General features: G+C 41.5%; 1 protein-coding gene across 5 annotated transcripts in view; it reads right to left on the reverse strand.

Moving 5' to 3' along the window:
- AXDND1 (axonemal dynein light chain domain containing 1) overlaps positions 1–19901 on the reverse strand; it is a 193985-nt gene that overhangs the window by 160204 nt on the left and 13880 nt on the right. For all 5 annotated transcript variants that reach the window (XM_054656308.2, XM_001157492.6, XM_054656307.2 and 2 more), the window contains 6 exons: positions 19595–19680; positions 16327–16383; positions 15539–15641; positions 13711–13832; positions 5021–5161; positions 3861–3965 (listed from right to left, as the gene is read on the reverse strand). In XM_054656308.2, coding sequence (XP_054512283.1) covers positions 3861–3965; positions 5021–5161; positions 13711–13832; positions 15539–15641; positions 16327–16383; positions 19595–19680 — 614 coding nt within the window. The remainder of the gene's footprint in view (positions 1–3860; positions 3966–5020; positions 5162–13710; positions 13833–15538; positions 15642–16326; positions 16384–19594; positions 19681–19901) is intronic.

A 19901-nucleotide genomic window follows, 5' to 3' on the forward strand; every position in this document is an offset into this window, starting at 1 on the left:
TAAATGGGCTAAATGTCCTGATTAAAAGGCACAGAGTTGCAGGCTGGATAAAGAAACAAGACCCATTGGTATGCTATCTTCAAGAGACTCATCTCACATGCAATGACACCCATATGCTCAAAATAAAGGGATGGAGAAAAATCCACCAAGCAAACGGAAAAATCCATTCTGAGTGATTGATACATAAATTATACATTAATACATAATTATAATTTAGTCATATGGTTAATATTATAGTGCAGAAAAATTTGTTCTATATGCATCATAATGAGAAGATCTCAAAAGAATAGTATTTAGTTGGTAAAAGCAAGTTTTTTTTTTTTTGAGATGGAGTCTTGCTCTGTCGCCCAGGCTGGAGTGCTGGAGTGCAGTGGCGCAATCTCGGCTCACTGCAACCTCCGCCTCCTGGGTTCAAGCAATTCTCCTGCCTCAACCTCCCAAGTAGCTGGGACTACAGGTACGTGCCACCACGTCAGCTAATTTTTTGTATTTTTAGTAGAGACAGGGTTTCACCGTGTTGGCCAGGATGGTCTCGATCTCCTGACCTCATGATCCACCCACCTCGGCCTCCCAAAGTGCTGAGATTACAGGCGTGAGCCACTGTGCCCAGCCGCAAATTTTTTATATGTAACTATGTATTATAGTAAAATATAAAAACATGGATAGGAAAGTTACATACAAACTATTGATTATTGATTAACTCTGGGGAGGGAAGAAGCAGAATGGAGATATATAGAGATACAGACATAGATATAGATGTATTTTTTTAAATCTCCAAATATTTTTCTTTTTTTTTTTTTCTTTTTTTGGGACAGAATCTCACTCTGTCACCCAGGCTGGAGTGCAGTGGCACAAACTCAGCTCACTGCAACCTCTGCCTCCTGGGTTCAAGCAATTCTCATGCCTCAGCCTTCCACGTAGCTAGGATTACAGGCAAGCACCTCCACCTCCAGCTAATTTTTGTATTTTTAGTAGAGATGGGGTTTTGCCATGTTGGCCAGGCTAGTCTCAAACTCTCAACCTCAGGTGATCCACCTGCCTCAGCCTCCCAAAGTGCTGGGATTACAGGCGTGAACCACCATGCCTGGCCTAAATCTCCAAATATTTCTATATAATTTTGTTTCCTAAAAATGGGGTGTGAAACAAGTATGACATAATGGCTGACATTTGGTAATTCATGAAAGGTAAATGAGTACTCACTATAATGCTTTCTTTTTCTGAATGTCTGAAATATTTCATGACATAAAATTTCATTAAAAGCAACCATCCTCTCCCTCTCCCTCTCCCTCTCCCTCTCCCCCTCCCCATGGTCTCCCTCTCCCTCTCTTTCCACGGTCTCCCTCTGATGCCGAGCCAACGCTGGACTGTACTGCTGCCATCTCGGCTCACTGCAACCTCCCTGCCTGATTCTCCTGCCTCAGCCTGCCGAGTGCCTGCGATTGCAGGCGCGCGCCGCCACGCCTGACTGGTTTTCGTACTTTTTTGGTGGAGATGGGGTTTCGCTGTGTTGGCCGGGCTGGTCTCCAGCTCCTAACCGCCAGTGATCCGCCAGCCTCGGCCTCCCAAGGTGCCGGGATTGCAGACGGAGTCTGGTTCACTCAGTGCTCAATGGTGCCCAGGCTGGAGTGCAGTGGCGTGATCTCGGCTCGCTACAACCTCCACCTCCCAGCCGCCTGCCTTGGCCTCCCAAAGTGCCGAGATTGCAGCCTCTGCCCGGCCGCCACCCCATCTGGGAAGTGAGGAGCGTCTCTGCCTGGCCGCCCATCGTCTGGGACGTGAGGAGCCCCTCTGCCTGGCTGCCCAGTCTGGAAAGTGAAGAGCGTCTCTGCCTGGCCGCCATCCCATCTAGGAAGTGAGGAGCGCCTCTTCCCGGCCGCCATCCCATCTGGGAAGTGAGGAGCGTCTCTGTCCAGCCGCCCATCGTCTGAGATGTGGGGAGCGCCTCTGCCCCATCGCCCCGTCTGAGATGTGAGGAGCGCCTCTGCCCGGCCGCGACCCCGTCTGGGAGGTGAGGAGCGTCTCTGCCCGGCCGCCCCGTCTGAGAAGTGAGGAGACCCTCCACCTGGCAACTGCCCCGTCTGAGAAGTGAGGAGACCCTCCACCTGGCAACTGCCCCGTCTGAGAAGTGAGGAGCCCCTCCGCCCGGCAGCCACCCCGTCTGAGAAGTGAGGAGCCCCTCTGCCCGGCAGCCACCCCATCTGGGAAGTGAGGAGCGTCTCCGCCTGGCAGCCACCCCGTCCGGGAGGGAGGTGGGGGTCAGGCCCCGCCAGGCCAGCCGCCCCATCCGGGAGGGAGGTGGGGGGGTCAGCCCCCCGCCCGGCCAGCCGCCCCGTCCGGGAGGGAGGTGGGGGGGTCAGCCCCCCCGCCCGGCCAGCCGCCCCATCCGGGAGGGAGGTCGGGGGGTCAGCCCCCCACCCGGCCAGCCGACCCATCCGGGAGGGAGGTGGGGGGTGGTCAGCCCCCCGCCCGGCCAGCCGCCCTGTCTGGGAGGGAGGTGGGGGGGTCAGCCCCCTGCCCAGCTAGCCGCCCCGTCCGGGAGGTGAGGGGCGCCTCTGCCCGGCCACCCCTACTGGGAAGTGAGGAGCCCCTCTGCCCGGCCAGCTGCCCCATCCAGGAGGGAGGTGGGGGGGTCAGCCCCCTGCCCGGCCAGCCACCCCGTCCGGGCGGTGAGGGGCGCCTCTGCCTGGCCACCCCTACTGGGAAGTGAGGAGCCCCTCTGCCCGGCCACCACCCCGTCTGGGAGGTGTACCCAACAGCTCATTGAGAACGGGCCGGGATGACAATGGCGGTTTTGTGGAATAGAAAGGGGGGAAAGGTGGGGAAAAGATTGAGAAATCGGATGGTTGCCGTGTCTGTGTAGAAAGAAGTAGACATGGGAGACTTTTCATTTTGTTCTGTACTAAAATAAATTCTTCTGCCTTGGGATCCTGTTGATCGGTGACCTTACCCCCAACCCTCTGCTCTCTCAAACATGTGCTGTGTCCACTCAGGGTTAAATGGATGAAGGGCGGTGCAAGATGTGCTTTGTTAAACAGATGCTTGAAGGCAGCATGCTCGTTAAGAATCGTCACCACTCCCTAATCTCAAGTACCCAGGGATACAAACACTGCGGAAGGCCGCAGGGTCCTCTGCCTAGGAAAACCAGAGACCTTTGTTCACTTGTTTATCTGCTGACCTTCCCTCCACTATTGTCCTATGACCCTGCCAAATCCCCCTCTGTGAGAAACACCCAAGAATGATCAATTAAAAAAATAAAATAAAATAAAAAAAGCCACAGCATAGATGAACCTTGAAAATGTTTTGCAAAATGAAATAAAACAAATACAGAAGAACAAAAAAAAAAAGCAACCATTATAAGAATATTTCATATTGTCATAGCACTGACTATATGCCAAGCACCATTCTAAGTGCTTTACTTATATTACTTCCTTTAATACTCGTAATAACCCTATGAGGTAGGTAATATTATTATCCCAATTTTACATATGGGCAAACTTAGGCCCAGAAAAGTTAAGTGACTTCCCCAAGGTCACACAGCAAACAGTATGGTTCCAGAATCTATGCTATCTATGCTCACTGTTTCTTTACCCTTTCTTGTAGAAAACCAGAAAGTAATAGCCTGCAATCCTCACTCAACGAAAATGATTAATGCAGAAAGCAACAGTCTATCTCCAAGAGAAAAAATCATGTTTTACCTTCTTTGCACCCAGAATGAGAAATCAACTAAATTCAGATAAAGTAAGCTATCTATATGTGATTTTAGAATTCAAGAAGTTATAGTATCATATATATTATTTCAGAAGCTATATAAGCTTCTTCCCTTTCCCCTATGTAAGCTAAACAAACTTTAAGCAACTCACTTGGCATTCTTTTCCGCATTTAAAATAGCTTGTGCCAAATCCTTGTGGGCTTTTTCTGTTTCCTTTGTTAATTTCACATCATGTGCCCGAACTAGACACAGTTCCCTGAAATAAAGCAAAGAAATTTTTAATTCATATTTGGAGATTTCCAAAAAGTTTCTACCAAGAAAATCAGATTTATATTCAGGAATCTTCTCAGTTATCATGCGTACCTCCCTTCCCAGTTTTTCCACCTTATAAACCAAATCAAGAAATTGAGTGTACATTCTAGATGGAATCTTGCCAGGTTTGGAAATGAAATCAGGCTGGCAGGAATCAGAAAGAAGATGTAGGGGAGATCCTTTAGAATGGAGGGAGGCAGATGCTGACATGCAAGGCCTCCATGCTGGTCTACCCCGCTTTCTGATATGACTATCCTATCTTCTTTATTCTCACCACTAACCATCTTGCTTCAAGGTTAAAAATTAGATGATCACTAACTTTGATGGCTATATGATACTTATTCTCTTTGAGATGTTAACATCCATAATGTTAACATCCATAATTATGGCACTGTTCTATAAACCTGATTAAGGTAAACATCTGTATTTTATTTTATTTTATTTTATTTTTCTGAGACAGGGTCTCGCTCTGTCACCCAGGCTAGAGTGCAGTGGCATGATCTCGGCTCACTGCAACCTCCACCTCCCGGGTTCAAGTGATTCTCCTGCCTCAACCTCCCCAGTAGTTGGGATTATAGGCATGTGCCACCACGCCTGGCTAATTATTTGTATTTTTGGTAGAGACGGGGTTTCACCATGTTGGCCAGGCTGGTCTCAAACTCCTGACCTCAAGTGATCCTCCCGCCTCAGCCTCCTGAAGTGCTGGGATTACAGGTGTGAGCCACCATGCCCAGCAACATCTATATTTTAGAAGAAAGAGTAAGTCTTTTCCATGTCAAATATATACAGAGTCTTCGTTTTTATGTGAACTTGCATAACCCATTTATCTATATCTATATCTACAATGACATCTAGTTCTTTTTGTTCTCTTGCTAAACATGAAAAGGAAACAGAAGAACCTTGGCCTTTAACCATTCCACTTTCCCTAAATATTTTTTACTCCCTTTAGAGACATGACATTGACTTTTGTTTTGTGTTTAAGATAATCACAGTTTTTACCTGGTCAGTTCTTCAATAACATGCTTGAAATTATACAATTCTTCTAAAATGCGCTGGTCCATCACTCGCTGAGTTACCAAGTCTTTGTAGAAATCAATCATCTGCCGAGCAATCTGGTCAAGCATTTGCACATACCTCTCTCTGCATGACAAACAACCAAAAAGCTCCTAGATCTGATAAATGAATTTAGTAAATTCTCAGGTTACAAAATCAATGTACACAAATCAGTAGCACTGCTATACACCAAGAAAACCAAGCTGAGAATCAAATCAAGAAATCAATCCCTTTTACAACAGCTGCAAAAAAAAAAAAAAGAAAAAGAAAAGAAAATACTTAGGAATATACTTCACCAAGGAGACGAAAGATCTCTACAAGAAAAACTACAAAACACTATTGAAAAAACATTGCATATGACACAAACAAATGGAAACACATCCCATGTTCATGGATGGGTAGAATCAATATTGTGAAAATGACCATATTGCCAAACTCAATCTACAGATTCCATGCAATTCCCATCAAAAATACCATCATCATTCTTCACAGAACTGGAAAAAAAAATCCTAAAATTCATATGGAACCAAAAAAGAGCCCACATAGCCAAAGAAATACTAAACAAAAAGAATAAATCTGGAAACATCACATTACCTGACTTCAAACTATACTACAAGGCTATAGTTACCAAAACAGCATGGTACGGGTATAAAAACAGGCACATAGACCAATGGAACAGACTAGAGAATCCAGAAATAAACTCAGATACTTACAGCCAACTGATCTGCAACAAAGCATACAAAAACATAATGTGGGGAAAGGACACCCTTTTCAACAAATGGTGCTGGGATAATTGGCAAGCCATATGTAGAAGAATGAAACTGGATCCTCATCTCACACCTTATACAAAAGTCAACTCAAGATGGATCAAAGACTTAAAGACATGAAACCATAAAAATTCTAGAAGATAACATCAGAAAAACTCTTCTAGACATTGGCTTAGGCAAAGAATTCATGACCAAGAACCCAAAAGCAAATGCAACAAAAACAAAAATAAATAGATGGGACCTAATTAAACTAAAGAACTTCTGCACAACAAAAGAAATAATCAGCAGGTTAAACAGACAACCCACAGAGAGGGAGAAAATATTCATAAACTATGCACCTGGCAAAGGACTAGTACCCAGAATCTACGATGAACTCCAACAAATCAGCAAGAAAAAAACAAATAATTTCACCAAAAAGTGGGCAAAGGACATGAATAGACAATCCTCAAAAGAAGATATACAAACAGCCAACAAACATGAAAAAATACTCAACATCACTAATTATCAGGAAAATGCAATTTAAAACTACAATGAAATATCACCCTACTACTGCAAGAATGGCCATAATTTAAAAAATCAAAAATAAATGTCAGCTTGGATGTGGTGAAAAGAGAACACTTTTACACTGCTGGTGGGAATGTAAACTAGTACAACCACTATGGAAAACAGTATGGAGATTCTTCAAAGAACTAAAAGTAGAACTACCATTCAATCTAACAATCCCACTACTGGGTATCTACCCACAGGAAAATAAGTCATAAGTCATTATATGAAAAAGACACATGCACATGCATGTTTACAGTAGCACAATTTGCAACTGCAAAAATATGGAACCAACCTAAATGTCCATCAAGCAATGAGTGGATAAAGAAAATGTGGTATATACACACTATGGAATACTACTTAGCTATAAGATGAAATGAAATAATGGCATTTGCAGCAACTTGGTTGGAGTTTGAGACCATTATTCTAAATGAAGTAACTCAGGAATGGAAAACCAAATATTGTATGTTCTCACTTATAAATAGGAGCTAAGCTATGAGGATGCGAAGGCATAAGAATGATATAATGGACTCTGGGGTCTGAGGGGGAAGATTAGGAGGGGGGTGAGGAATAAAGACTACATATTTAGTACAGTGTACACTGCTCAGCGGGTGATGGGTTATATTAGTCCATTCTCACACTGCTATAAGGATATACCCAAGACAGGGTAATTTATAAAGGAAAGAGATTTAATTGACTCTCAGTTCCACAGAGCTGGGGAGGCCTCAGGAAACTTACAATCATGGCAGAAGGGAAAGCAAACATGTCCTTCTTCACATGGCAGCAGGAAGGAGAAGAATGAAAGCCCAGAAAAGGAAGAAGCCCTTTATAAAACTATCAGATCTCTGGCCAGGCACAGTGACTCATGCCTGTAATCCCAGCACTTTGGGAGGCTGAGACAGGTGAATCACCTGAGGTCAGGAGCTTGAGACTAGCCTGGCCAACACGGTGAAACCCTGTCTCTACTAAAAATACAAAAAATTGGCTGGGCATGGTAATGCATACCTGTAATCCCAGCTACTTGGGAGGCTGAGGCAGGAGAATCACCTGAACCCAGGAGCTGGAGGTGGCAGTGAGCTGAGATTGCGCCACTGCACTCCAGCCTGGGCAACAGCGTAAGACTCCATCTCAAAAATAAATAAATAAATAAATAAATAAATAAAATCATCAGATCTCATGAGAACTAATTCACTATCACAAGAACAGAATGAGGGAAACGGCCCTCATGACTCAACCATCTCTACCTGGTCCCTCCCACAACATGTGGGGATTATGGCAACAACAATTCAAGATGAGATTTGGATGGGGACACAGCCAAACCATACCACGAGTACACCAAAAATCTCAGAAATCACCACTCAAGAACTTATCTGTGTAACCAAAAACCACCTGTTCTCCAAAAACTATTGAAATAAAATAAGAGAAACAAGATATCACGCAAAAGGAAAGGAAAAAAAGATAGAAAATATGCAAGAGAGAAAGTAATGTTAGGCAATAAAATAGTAAACAGACATTCCAAAAGATATGTGAGATGAACAATATAGAAAAAAAAAAAAAAAAAAGAAGTCTGGCCGCAGTGGCTCACGCCTGTAATCCCAGCACTTTGGGGGCCCGAGGTGGGTGGATCACCTGATGTCGGGAGTTTGAGACCAGCCTGACCAACATGGATAAACCCTATCTCTACTAAAAATACAAAATTAGCCAGGTGTCATGGTGCATGCCTATAATCCCAGCTACTCAGTAGGCTGAGACAGGAGAATCACTTGAACCTGGGAGGCAGAGGTTGCAGGGAGCCAAGATGGCGCCATTGCACTCCAGCCTGAGCAACAAGATCGAAACTCCATCTCAAAAAAATAAATAAATAAAAAATAAAAAGCACAGAAGCAGAATGCTGTGGCTTCATTAGAAAAAAAAAAAAGGAATCTAGGCTATGTTTTCCTGCCATGCCATACAAGTGAGTGAACAATTGTACAGAATTGTAACCAGAGCCCTAATTATTTGGAATATCATACGTTAGATGTAAAACAAAAATAAAAACTTGTTTTATTCCTTCTTCTAGATATAAATTCCTTGAGACTAGAAACCATGTCTTACATATTTGTATTTTTACATCTAACAGCATGACTTAACGTATAGTGAGATTCTTATAAATAGTTAAATTCATGAATAAAGCCACTTTTTTCAAATTGACAACATGTAAAACGACATCAACTATTTAAACACAAACAAAAATCTTTAATACAAAGAAGTCATTTCTTTTGCTTCTGAATAAAACCAAACAAAATATTTGGAAGTGATCACAGATGATAAATTATAAATACCATAACTAAATAGTATTCATTTATATTAACAGTGATCTAGGCCAGGCATGATGGCTCACACCTGTAACCTCAGCACTCTGGGAGACCGAGGCAGGTAGATCACTTGAAGCCAGGAGTTCAAGACCAGCCTAGCCAACATGGCAAAACCTTGTATCTACTAAAAATACAAAAATTAGTGTGGCATGGTGGCACATGCCTATAATCCCAGCTACTTGGGTGGCTGAGACACAAGAATCACTTGAGCCTGGGAGGCAGAGGTTGTAGTGAGCAGAGATCTCACCATTGCACTCCAGTCTGGGTGACAGAGCAAGACTGTCTTAAAAAAAAAAAAAAAAACTGATCTAGGTGTTACACCCTAAGCCTGAGGTCCTAGATTTGTAATATGTCTGAGTTGACTGGTCGTTTAATCTTTCATCCATTGACAGAAAGAGTTATCCAGCCCTTGCTTTAAGGCTGAAAGTGGCAGGGAGTTTATCACCTCAAGATGCAGCTCATATATTGGAAATATTAATTTAAAAAACATCATCTTTAGGATTTCCCCCTCCTGACAATATAGGAACTAAATACTCTGAAGGACCTTCCCATTACAATCCAACTAGATCCATAAGAGAACACACTTTTCAAAGCATTACTGAGTTTGCAGGAAGAAACAGAAGACTCTAGGGATGAAAAACAATAAGAACAAACAAAAAATAGTAAGTTAGAAATAAAGTGGGAGTTGTAAGCAGTAAGCAAACCCAAGGTCAGGATGGTCCCCAGGAAAATACCAACACTGAGAACCAGAGACTAAGCCTTGGGCTGACTTCAAAGTGGGAGACATGGGCAAGTGTAGGACTACTGCATGAATCCCAGATTCCAGAAGGGAGCACATGCAAATCTTCTTTTTCCAGAAAGCATCCTGGATTCATGCCCTGAGGATCCCATGGCCAAGGTCAGTGAAATATTAGCTCCACAAGCAAAGGCTGCAAAATACTAATGTAAATAAACCACCATGAATGAGACTCAGAAGAAATAACCAATAGCGGATTTTATAAGACTATGCATGAAATGTTTGAGAAATAAAAGATAGAATCTAAAAATGGGCTGGGCATGGTGGCTCACACCTGTAGTCCCAGCACTTTGCGGGGCTGAAGTGGGCAGACCACCTGAAATTAGGAGTTCGAGACCAGCCTGGCCAACATGGTGAAACCCCGTCTCTACTAAAAATGCAAAATTAGCCAGGCATGGTGGCGCATGCCTGTAATCCCAGCTACTCAGGAGGCTGAGGCGGGAGAATCACTTGAATGCGGAGGTGGAGGTTGCAGTGAGCTGAGATCGTGCCATTGCACTCTACCCTGGGTGACAAGAGTGAAACTCCATCTCAAAAAAAAAAAAAAAAAAAGAATCTAAAAATGAATAAGCAATAAAATTATTATATTTGATGAGACAAACGTGGAAACAAACCAACAGAACTCTTAAGGGAGGCCAGGCACAGTGGCTCACACCTGTAATCCCAGCACTCTGGGAGGCTGAGGTGGGCGGATCGCTTGAGGCCAGGAGTTCAAGACTAGCCTGGCCAATATGGCGAACCCTGTCTCTACTAAAAATACAAAAAAAAAAAAAATAGCCAGGCATGGTGGTGTGTGCCTGTAGTCCCAGCTACTTGGGAGGCTAAGGCACAAGAATCACTTGAACCCGAGAGTCAGAGGTTGCAGTAAGCCAAGATCGTGCCACTGCACTGCAGCCTGGGCCACAGCGAGATCCTGTCTCAAAAAAAAAAAAACTCTTAGGGGAAAAATATAATTGTTGAGTTAATAATAGATGGGTTATAGCATAATAGACACACCTAGAGAAGACAGTAATGTCCTAGAACAAATTACCCAAAATGTAGGACAGAGACAAGAGGGAAACTATGAAAAAGAGATTAAGAGACAAAGAAGACAGAATGAGAATATCTAACATATATCTAATCAAAGCTCCAGAAACAGAAGACAGAATGCAGTACAGACATGAGTCAAAGATCATCACTGATAATTTCCCAAAACTTCTGAAAGACATTAATCTATATAGTGAATTATGGTATAGATATAGGTACAGGAAATATAAAAAGAAATCCAGAGGAACTAAATTTACTTTCCTACCTGAAGTGACAACAACAAAACAAGGACAAAGAATATGAAACCATTTTTAAGACACTGGATATCAGGCAATGAAAGAAAGTGATCCCTGAGAGACCAGAAATAAATAAAGCAAACCCTACAATTGTGCCAGCCTAATGCCTTGGGAGAGTTTTCCAGGCCATAGCACACTGAGAGGGAATCCAGGAAGACCCCAGTTGACTCTCTGAGTTAAGGAGACAGAGTTAACAGTCTAGAGAGATGAAAGCAGCTAGAGTTCAGAGGACAGAGTAGCAGAGAGAAAAGAGTTATACAAGATATGCAGAAGATCTCCCTCAAGTGTTCAGCTAAGTACTGATCAGGGCATAAATGTGAGAAAACTACCCAAGACCAGGGAAAGAACTACCCAAAAGGATCAGAGGTAAGAATGCCAGAACTCGCATAGAAGTAGTACCAGTACCAACCAACCAGACTGTAAAAACTCATGATTCATGGGACATTGGAGATGGTACACAGAAAAGTTTTGTCTTGGTATTCAGAAATAATTAGCCCTAAATTGGGCACTGCTCTTGTCCCACCTAAAGACCTAACAGGATCAGATTTTTTTTAAATAACTTAATTGTGTCCCAAAACAAAGCTAACGAATATTTGTATGAAAACAAAAATATACAGCATCCAAATAAGGCATAACTCATGTCTGCCATCCAATCAAAATTACTGCTAGGTTTAAATGTTTCTCCCCTCATAACTAGTGTTGAAATTTAATTGTTATTATAACAGTATTAGGAGGTGGACCTTTCAAGAGGTGTTTAAGTCATGAGGGCTCTGCCCTGATAAATGGACTAATGCCATTATTGCAGGAATGGGGTCATTATCGCACAAGTGGACCCACTCCCTCTTTCTCTCTCTCTCACCCTCTCACTTTCTGTCATGTTATGATTACCACAAGAAGGTTCTCACCAGATGATGGCAGCTTCGTACATTGCACTTCCCAGCTTCCCAAACTGTGAGCCAATAAATCTCTGCTCATTATAAATTACCCCCCGTCTGTGATATTCTGTTATAGCAGCACAAGGCAGACTAAGACAATTACTAAACATGTAAAGAAGCAGGAAAACACGCCTATGAGGAGAAAAATCAATGAATCAAAACTGACCCAGAACCAAAATAGATGGTAGAATTAACAGACAAAACCACTAAAAGTTATCTAACTACATTCTGTATGTTCAAAAAGTTAAGTAGAGACATGGAAGATATTTAAAAGACCCAAACTGACCTTCTAGAGATGAAAGCAAAAATGTCTGAGATGAAAATATATACTAGATAGGATTAAAGTGAGATCCTGTCTCTACAAAAAAAAATACAAAAAAATTAGCTGGGTGTGGTGGCACACACTTGTAGCCCCAGCTACTTAGGAGGCTGAGGTAGGTGGATCACTTGAGCCCAGGAGTTCAAGGCTGCAATGAGCCAAGATCATGCCACTGCACTCCAGCCTGGGTAACAGAGCAAGACTCTATGTCAAAAATAATAATAATAGTAATAATAATTAGATAGGATTAAAAGCAGATTAGATATTATGGGAAAAAAGATTAATGAACTTGAAGGTATAGCAATAGAAACTATCCAAAATGAACACAAATAGAAAAGAGCAAAAATGTGTATAACATTAGTGATCTGTGGGACAACTTCAGTACTAGTGGCCTAATACATGTGTAAACAAATTCCCTCAAAAGAGGTGGAGGGACAGAAAAACACTTAAAGAAATAGCCAAAACTGTTCCATATTTGATGAAAACTATAAAGCCACAGACCAAAATGCTTAATAAGCACCAAGCACAAGAAACGTGAAAAAAACTACACCAAGTCATAGCATAGTGAAACTGCTCAAAAGCAATAGTAAAGAAAAAATCTTAAGGCTGGGCTCGGTGGCTCACGCCTGTAATCCCAGCACTTTGGAAGTCCAAGGCGGGCAGATCACGAGGTCAGGAGCTCGAGACCAGCCTGACCAACATGGTGAAACCCCGTCTCTACTAAAATACAAAATTAGCCGGGCATGGTGGCAGGCGCCTGTAATCCCAGCTACTCGGGAGGCTGAGGCAGGAGAATTGCTTGAACCTTGGAGGCAGAGGTTGCAGTGAGCCGAGATGGCGCCATTGCACTCCAGCCTGGGCGACAGAGCGAGACTGTCTCAAAAAAAAAAAAAAAAAAAAAAAAAAAAAGGAAAAAATCCTAAAATCAGCTCCAGGAAAAACACACATTACGTTTGGGGGAATAAAGACAAGGATGGCAGCAGATTTCTCATTGGAAACAATGCAAATGAGAGTAGGGCAACAACATATTTAAAGTACTAAATTTAAAAATTGTCTATATCCAGCAAAAATATCTTTCAAAAATTCTCTTATTGCCCCAAGGCCAGGTACCAAACAACCAGGGACAACCCCTATTATGGAATGCCCAGTGAAATTATCCAAACAATCCAATCCTAAGCCTACTTAACCTGCCTCACCTATTCCTTCCCAAGGAAACCACAATAGAGGTGCCTCCCCACAGGTTCCCTCCCTCTCATTACCTCATGACTGACTTGGTGTCTCCCCACAATGGCCCTGTATGGCATGCTGCTTCTCCCCAGGGAGCTGTGAGTATAACAAAACTATAAAACTCTTTCTGGGTTCTTTCTCTTGATCTGCATCAGGTCTCACTGTATCTCACCCAAGATAATATGGCTAAAATAAAATGAAAGCTATAGACCCTTTCCATATATTAACAAAAAAGAAAAAAAAATGCAGTTAGATTACTTACGATCAGTAGAATAGAGAAGTGCACTTTTGTGGCATTCTCAAAAGTAGATATAAAGACAAATCTAATATAAAAATCAAAAGGAAACTGGACCATTCCAATAACAGCACTAACCTGACTTTAGACAGAAGTTCTCCTCTGTCTGCACAGTCCACACTGACTTGTCGAATAAGTTCATGAAATATCATGTTGTAAATGGTCTGTTCCTTCTTCAATATATGTAGTAGTTTGTGCATCTGTCAGAAGGTAAGTAACATAATCAGTACTTATTACAGTCTTAGTAAAAAACATTTTAGGAGGTTAACACCTTGAATGTAAATAAGTTTTAGAAACATGTTGATTAATTTATTTCACTTACATTTTCATTTATATATATACAAAAGTGATATTTGATTTTTAAATGTTGGTCTGCCCAGGTGCAGTGGCTCACACCTGTAATCCCAACACTTTGGGAGGCCGAGGTGGGCAGATTGCTTGAGGCAAGGAGCTTGAGACCAGCCTGGGCAATATGGTGAGACCCTGTCTGTACAAAAAATATAAAAATTAGCCAGCCATGGTGGCACACGCCTGTAGTCCCAGATACTCGGGAGGCTGAGGTGGGAGGATCCCCTGAGCCCAGGGAGGTTGCAGCTGCAGTGAGCCATAATCACAGTGTACTCCAGCCTGGGTGACAGAGTGAGACTTTGTCTCAAAAAAAAAAAAAAAATTGGTTTAATCATGTGCCTCTTTATCTGATGCACTGAAAAGGTCACAATATCACTTCTATGTTATAGCTGCCAAAAATAAAAAACCCCAATCTAAAATCATGACTATACATCTGACAAACCAAAATTGAAGAACATTCTACAGAGTAACTGGCTTGTGTTCTTCAAAACAACAAGGTCAAGAAAAACAAAGAAAGGCTGAGAAACTGTTTCAGATTAAAATTGTCTAAAGAAACATGACAACTAAAAGAACTATGTGATCTCTTAGATTCTGGACTAGGAAGAAAAAATAGCTATTTTTAAAAGCCATTACAGAGACAATTGATAAAATATAAAATTTAAATGTGGTCTGTGTCAGATAATACTATCATATCAACATTAAATTTCCTGATAACTATATTATGGATATATAAGAGAATGTCCTTGTTTGTAGGAAATATATCCTGAATATCTGGGTATTAAAGAGGCATGATGTCTCCAACTCACTCTAAATGGTTCAGAACAAAGTGATGCATATGTAGACAGAGAAGGAGAGAGAATGAGAAAGCAAATAGGGCACAATGTAAATAACCAGATGGAGAATCTGGGTAAAGGTTACATAGCAGTGTCTTGTATTCAACTTTTTCTGTAAGTTTCCAATTCCAAACAAATAAAATACATAAAACAAAAAAGAAATAGCCCTGATAAAGAAAAAGGTCTCTATCTATGTAAGACTAAAAGAGTTCTTTCTTAAGTAGAAAATAAAAATTACAAGTGGTGGCCTGGTGCGGTGGTTCATGCCTGTAATCCCAGCACTTTGGGAGGGGGAGGTGGGCAGATCACTTGAGGTCAGGAGTTTGAGAACAGCCTGGCCAACATGTTGAAACCCCATCTCTACTAAAAATATACCTGGCAGTGTTTTTTAGTGTTACATAAAATAATAAGGGTCTTACAATCAATGATACCTTATATTTGGTGAAATAATAATACTAACAATTAATTATACAGTATCTACCACATGCCAAGAACTGTTCTAAGCACTTTACATTTATTATGTCATTTCATCTCCACAAAAACCCTATGAGGTAGGTGATATTATTATCTCCAATGTCCAGATGAGGAAACTGAGGTACAAATACATTAAGTGACTTGTCCAAGGCCATCAGTAAATATATGGCAGGGTCAGAATTCTAACCTAGGCAATCTGCCTCCTGAGTGCATGCTCTTAGCCACCAGGTTGCATTCGGCTTTGCAGTTACCTTCGTTGGTCCTGTATATCCCTGATTTTCCACACCAGCCCTCTCTAGCATAGTATCCATCACATCATTCAGCTGGGCCACTTCTACTCTTTTATTAGGTTTCCTAAAAAATTAAGGTGGCAGACTTATGCAATTAACATTGCAACAGGGAATTCTCAAATGGCAAAAAGAATATAATATGTGTAAAGAGAATATATATGCTCTCTGGGATATTAATGGCATTTTAAGCATTAGACCTGTGTCTATTAATCTATTGGGAGATCAATAATATAGTAGAAAAAAGCAAGAAAAATGCAAATAGTATGATTCTCTTTTTCATAAAAGAAAATAATGCTTCCCCCCAAAAAAATTCTATATACCTATCATATAGGAGTGTAAGAACATAGAAAAAGAAAAAATATAGGGAGATAAACATCAAACTTTTAACATTGGTTACCTCACAATGTGAGAGAAGAAAAGGGACAAAGAAAAGGAAAAAAAAAGACTATAGCAAAATGGAGAAATACTAATGGTTAAACATAGAATATAAAAGTACTTTATCATATTTAAATATTATGCTATATATGTAAATATGTAAAATTTAATATGCAATTAGACAAATGAAATATATAAACACTGAATATACAATTGTAAAAACGAAAACACTGATTAGATGATGAACTTGTAGGCAATTATTGCCTTGGGTTGCTGCTATAATTTTAATAATTTTGTTTAATAAAGTACCAAGAAATGTGTATGTATATAGGTATTCTTTCTGAGAAAGATTTTAGAAAATAAACTGTACTTACATGGATGGGAAGAGCAATAGCCTGTTTTCACTATCTGTGAGGAGAGTAGTGTATTTGCTACAATAAATAAGATAGGTAAATGTTATTTTAAGAAAATTTTCTGGCCTGTTTATCAATTAGCACAACTAACCCCCAGAATCTTGGTTTCTAAGTACCATTCTCCACTAAAAGGAATGAGTACTGCTTGGAGAAGTGACTCACCACCCATTCCAGGGCTGGAGTTGGAAAATGCAAGATGAACCTGGAAGTCTTATCAAGCCAGAAAATAAGTGTTCAAATAATCATGGGGACATGGCCAAAGAACACAAGAGAAAGCTCAAAGGAGCAGCCTTTGGCCATTGGCCAAATCTGGAAAAATTTGAGCATCAAAATAATGGGCCGGGCATGGTGGCTCACACCTGTAATCCTAACACTTTGGGAGGCTGAGGCGGGCAGATCACTTGAGGTCAGGAGTTCGAAACCAGCCTGGCCAACATGATGAAGCCCCGTCTCTACTAAAAATACAAAAAAATTAGCCGGGCATGGTGGCGGCGCCTGTAATCCCAGCTACTCAGGAGGCTGAGGCAGGAGAATTGCTTGAACCTGGGAGGCGGGGGTTGCAGTGAGCAGGGATCGTGCCACTGCACTCCACCCATGACAGAGGGAGACTCTGTCTCAAAAAAATAAAAAATAAAAATAAAGGGCTGGGCGGGGTGGCTCACGCCTATAATCCCAGCACTTTCGGAGGCCAAGGCAGGAGTTCAAGACCAGCCTGGCCAACATGGTGAAACCCCATCACTACTAAAAATACAAAAAAAAAAAAAAAATTAGTCAGGTGTGGTGGCGCGTGCCTGTAATCCCAGCTACTCAGGAGGCTGAGGCAGAAGAATCGCTTAAACCCAGGAGGTGGAGGTTGCAGTGAGCCATGATCACGCCACTGCACTCCAGCTTGGGCAACAACAGCAAAACTCCATCTCCAAAAAATAAAATAAAATAATGATAGTAAAGAATTAAAATCCATCAAATAAAATAGAAATCCATTATTCCATATGGTAAAATGCCAAATAACAAATTGGCAGAAGAAATAATGATCATACAGAAGAAATGATGAAATTTTAAAAAATTCATCAAGGCCAGGTGCAGTGGCTCACACCTGTAATCCCAGCACTTTGGGAGGCCGAGGTAGGTGGGTTACCTGAGGTCCGGAGTTCGAGACCAGCCTGGCCAATATGGCGAAACCCCATCTCTACTAAAAATACAAAAATTAGCTGGGCGTGGTGGCAGGCACCTGTAGTCACAGCTACTCGGGAGGCTGAGGCATGAGAATTGCTTGAACCCAAGGGGCAGAGGTTGCAGTGAGCCGAGATTGCACCACTTCCCTCCAGCCCAGGTGACAAAGCAAGACTTTGTCTCAAAAAAAAAAAAAAAAAAAATCAGCCATGTGCTGTGGCTCATGCCTGTAATCCCAGCACTTTGAGAGGCCAAAGCGGGCAGATCACCTGAGGTCAGGAGTTCGAGACCAGCTTGGCTAACATGGTGAAACCCTGTTTCTACCAAAAATACAAAAAATTAGCCAGGCACCGTGGTGCCTGCCTGTAATCCCAGCTACTCAGGAGGCTGAGGCAGGAGAATCGCTTGAACCTGGGAGGCGGAGGTTGCAGTGAGCCGAGATCATGCCATTGCACTCCAGCTTGGGCAATAAGAGCGAAACTCCGTCTCAAAAAAAAAAAAAAAAAAAAAAAAGTCACCAAAAGATCTATAACTAATGGGTTGTTAGGAAATACACACTAAAGTATTTGGTGGTAGAAGTATTTGATTACTTACTCTTAAATAGTTTGAAAATATGTGCATGTGTATGCATGCTTGTGTATGTTTAAGAGCAAATGAGACAAAGTGTAAACAACCAGTGACTCAAGGTAGAGGGTATATAGGCATTCCTTTTCCCATTTTTGCAACTTTTTTATGTCTGAAATTACATTAAAATAAAAGGTTACCCAAAAAATGAATTTCATTTGGTTCTCTTGGGCAAAATATTGTTCTGAAACATACCATCACAATGAAATGCAATATATTATAACATACATATTGGAAAGACAATATCAAAAGAGTGACAGCCTCTGGATATTTTATTATAAAACCTGAGTCCAAAGTTCTCATTTTCTAAACTATAAAACATTCAAGTGTTGTTTCAGAAAATAAAAGCAAGATCCTATTTTCAATCCCATAAACAGGAATCAAAGATGACAAGATAATGAGTCTGCAATGTGGAGCCAAGCCCTGGAGCATGGATTATGAGATGCTGGCTCAGAGGGCTACTTTCCTTTGTCTCCATAATCATTGCTCAAAATCATTCCTAAAGGGCATAGTCACACATTCAAAACAAAGTTCCATTTTTTAAAAAATTCAAAATTAAATGGCAGGAAAAAATATGAATAATTTAATCACTAACATCCCAAACTCTTTTAAGTACTTTTAGTTTTTATTTTTTTCAATTTGTATCTTTTTCTTTCATTTATGTATTTTTTTTTTTGAGACGGAGTCTCACTCTGTCGCCCAGGCTGGAGTGCAGTGACGCGATCTCGGCTCACTGCAAGCTCTGCCTCCTGGGTTCATGCCATTCTCCTGCCTCAGCCTCCCAAGCAGCTGGGACTACAGGCGCCCGCCACCACGCCCGGCTATTTCTTTGTATTTTTAGTAGAGACGGAGTTTCACCGTGTTAGCCAGGATGGTCTTGATCTCCCGACCTCGTGATCTGCTCGCCTCGGCCTCCCAAAGTGCTGGGATTACAGGCGTGAGCCACCGCGCCCCGCCAATTTGTATCTTTCTTAATTGTATTAGGATGGCTGGCTCAAATGTTTCCTCATTTCAGTTTATATATTGCTCAGGAATATGAGTGTACTATTCTCAGGTTCTTCTATGTATGGGAAGGAGGAAACAGTTCAACTTGTCAGGTATTCTTTCTTTTTTTTTTTTTTGAGATGGAGTTTCACTCTTGTTGCCCAGGCTGGAGTGTAATGGTGCAATCTTGGCTCACTGCAACCTCCGCCTCCCAGGTTCAAGTGATTCTCCTGCCTCAGCCTCCCCAGTAGCTGGGATTACAGGCACCCGCCACCACACCCAGCTAATATTTTTGTATTTTCTGTAGAGACGGGCTTTCACCATGTTGACCAGGCTGGTCTTGAACTCCTGACCTCAGATGATCCACCTGCCTTGGCCTCACAAAGTGCTGGGATTACAGGCATGGACCACCGAGCTGGGACAGGTATTTTTTACATATCATAGTACTCACTCATCATAACACTCCAAACCTGAAACTCCTGTACTTGACACAATATGAAATTCTTCAGGAATCAAAGTATCTGTTAGTGTCTTTGGCTTAAAAGAAAAGAAAAGCAAAATAAAAGAATGAATATATTAATAGAGAAAAAATTCACTTGCACAAATCCTAATTCCTAACCTAAAGAGATACTATTTTTTAAGTTGAAAAATTTTGATTGGAGAAATAACAATATTAGCAATGTGGGTCATAGCAAATGACAAAAACTAACCAGAGCACACATCTCTAAAATAACCATAAATTAAAGAATAACCTTGGT

This window comes from Pan troglodytes, chromosome 1 (genome assembly GCF_028858775.2).
Source record: "Pan troglodytes isolate AG18354 chromosome 1, NHGRI_mPanTro3-v2.0_pri, whole genome shotgun sequence".
NCBI lineage: Eukaryota > Metazoa > Chordata > Mammalia > Primates > Hominidae > Pan > Pan troglodytes.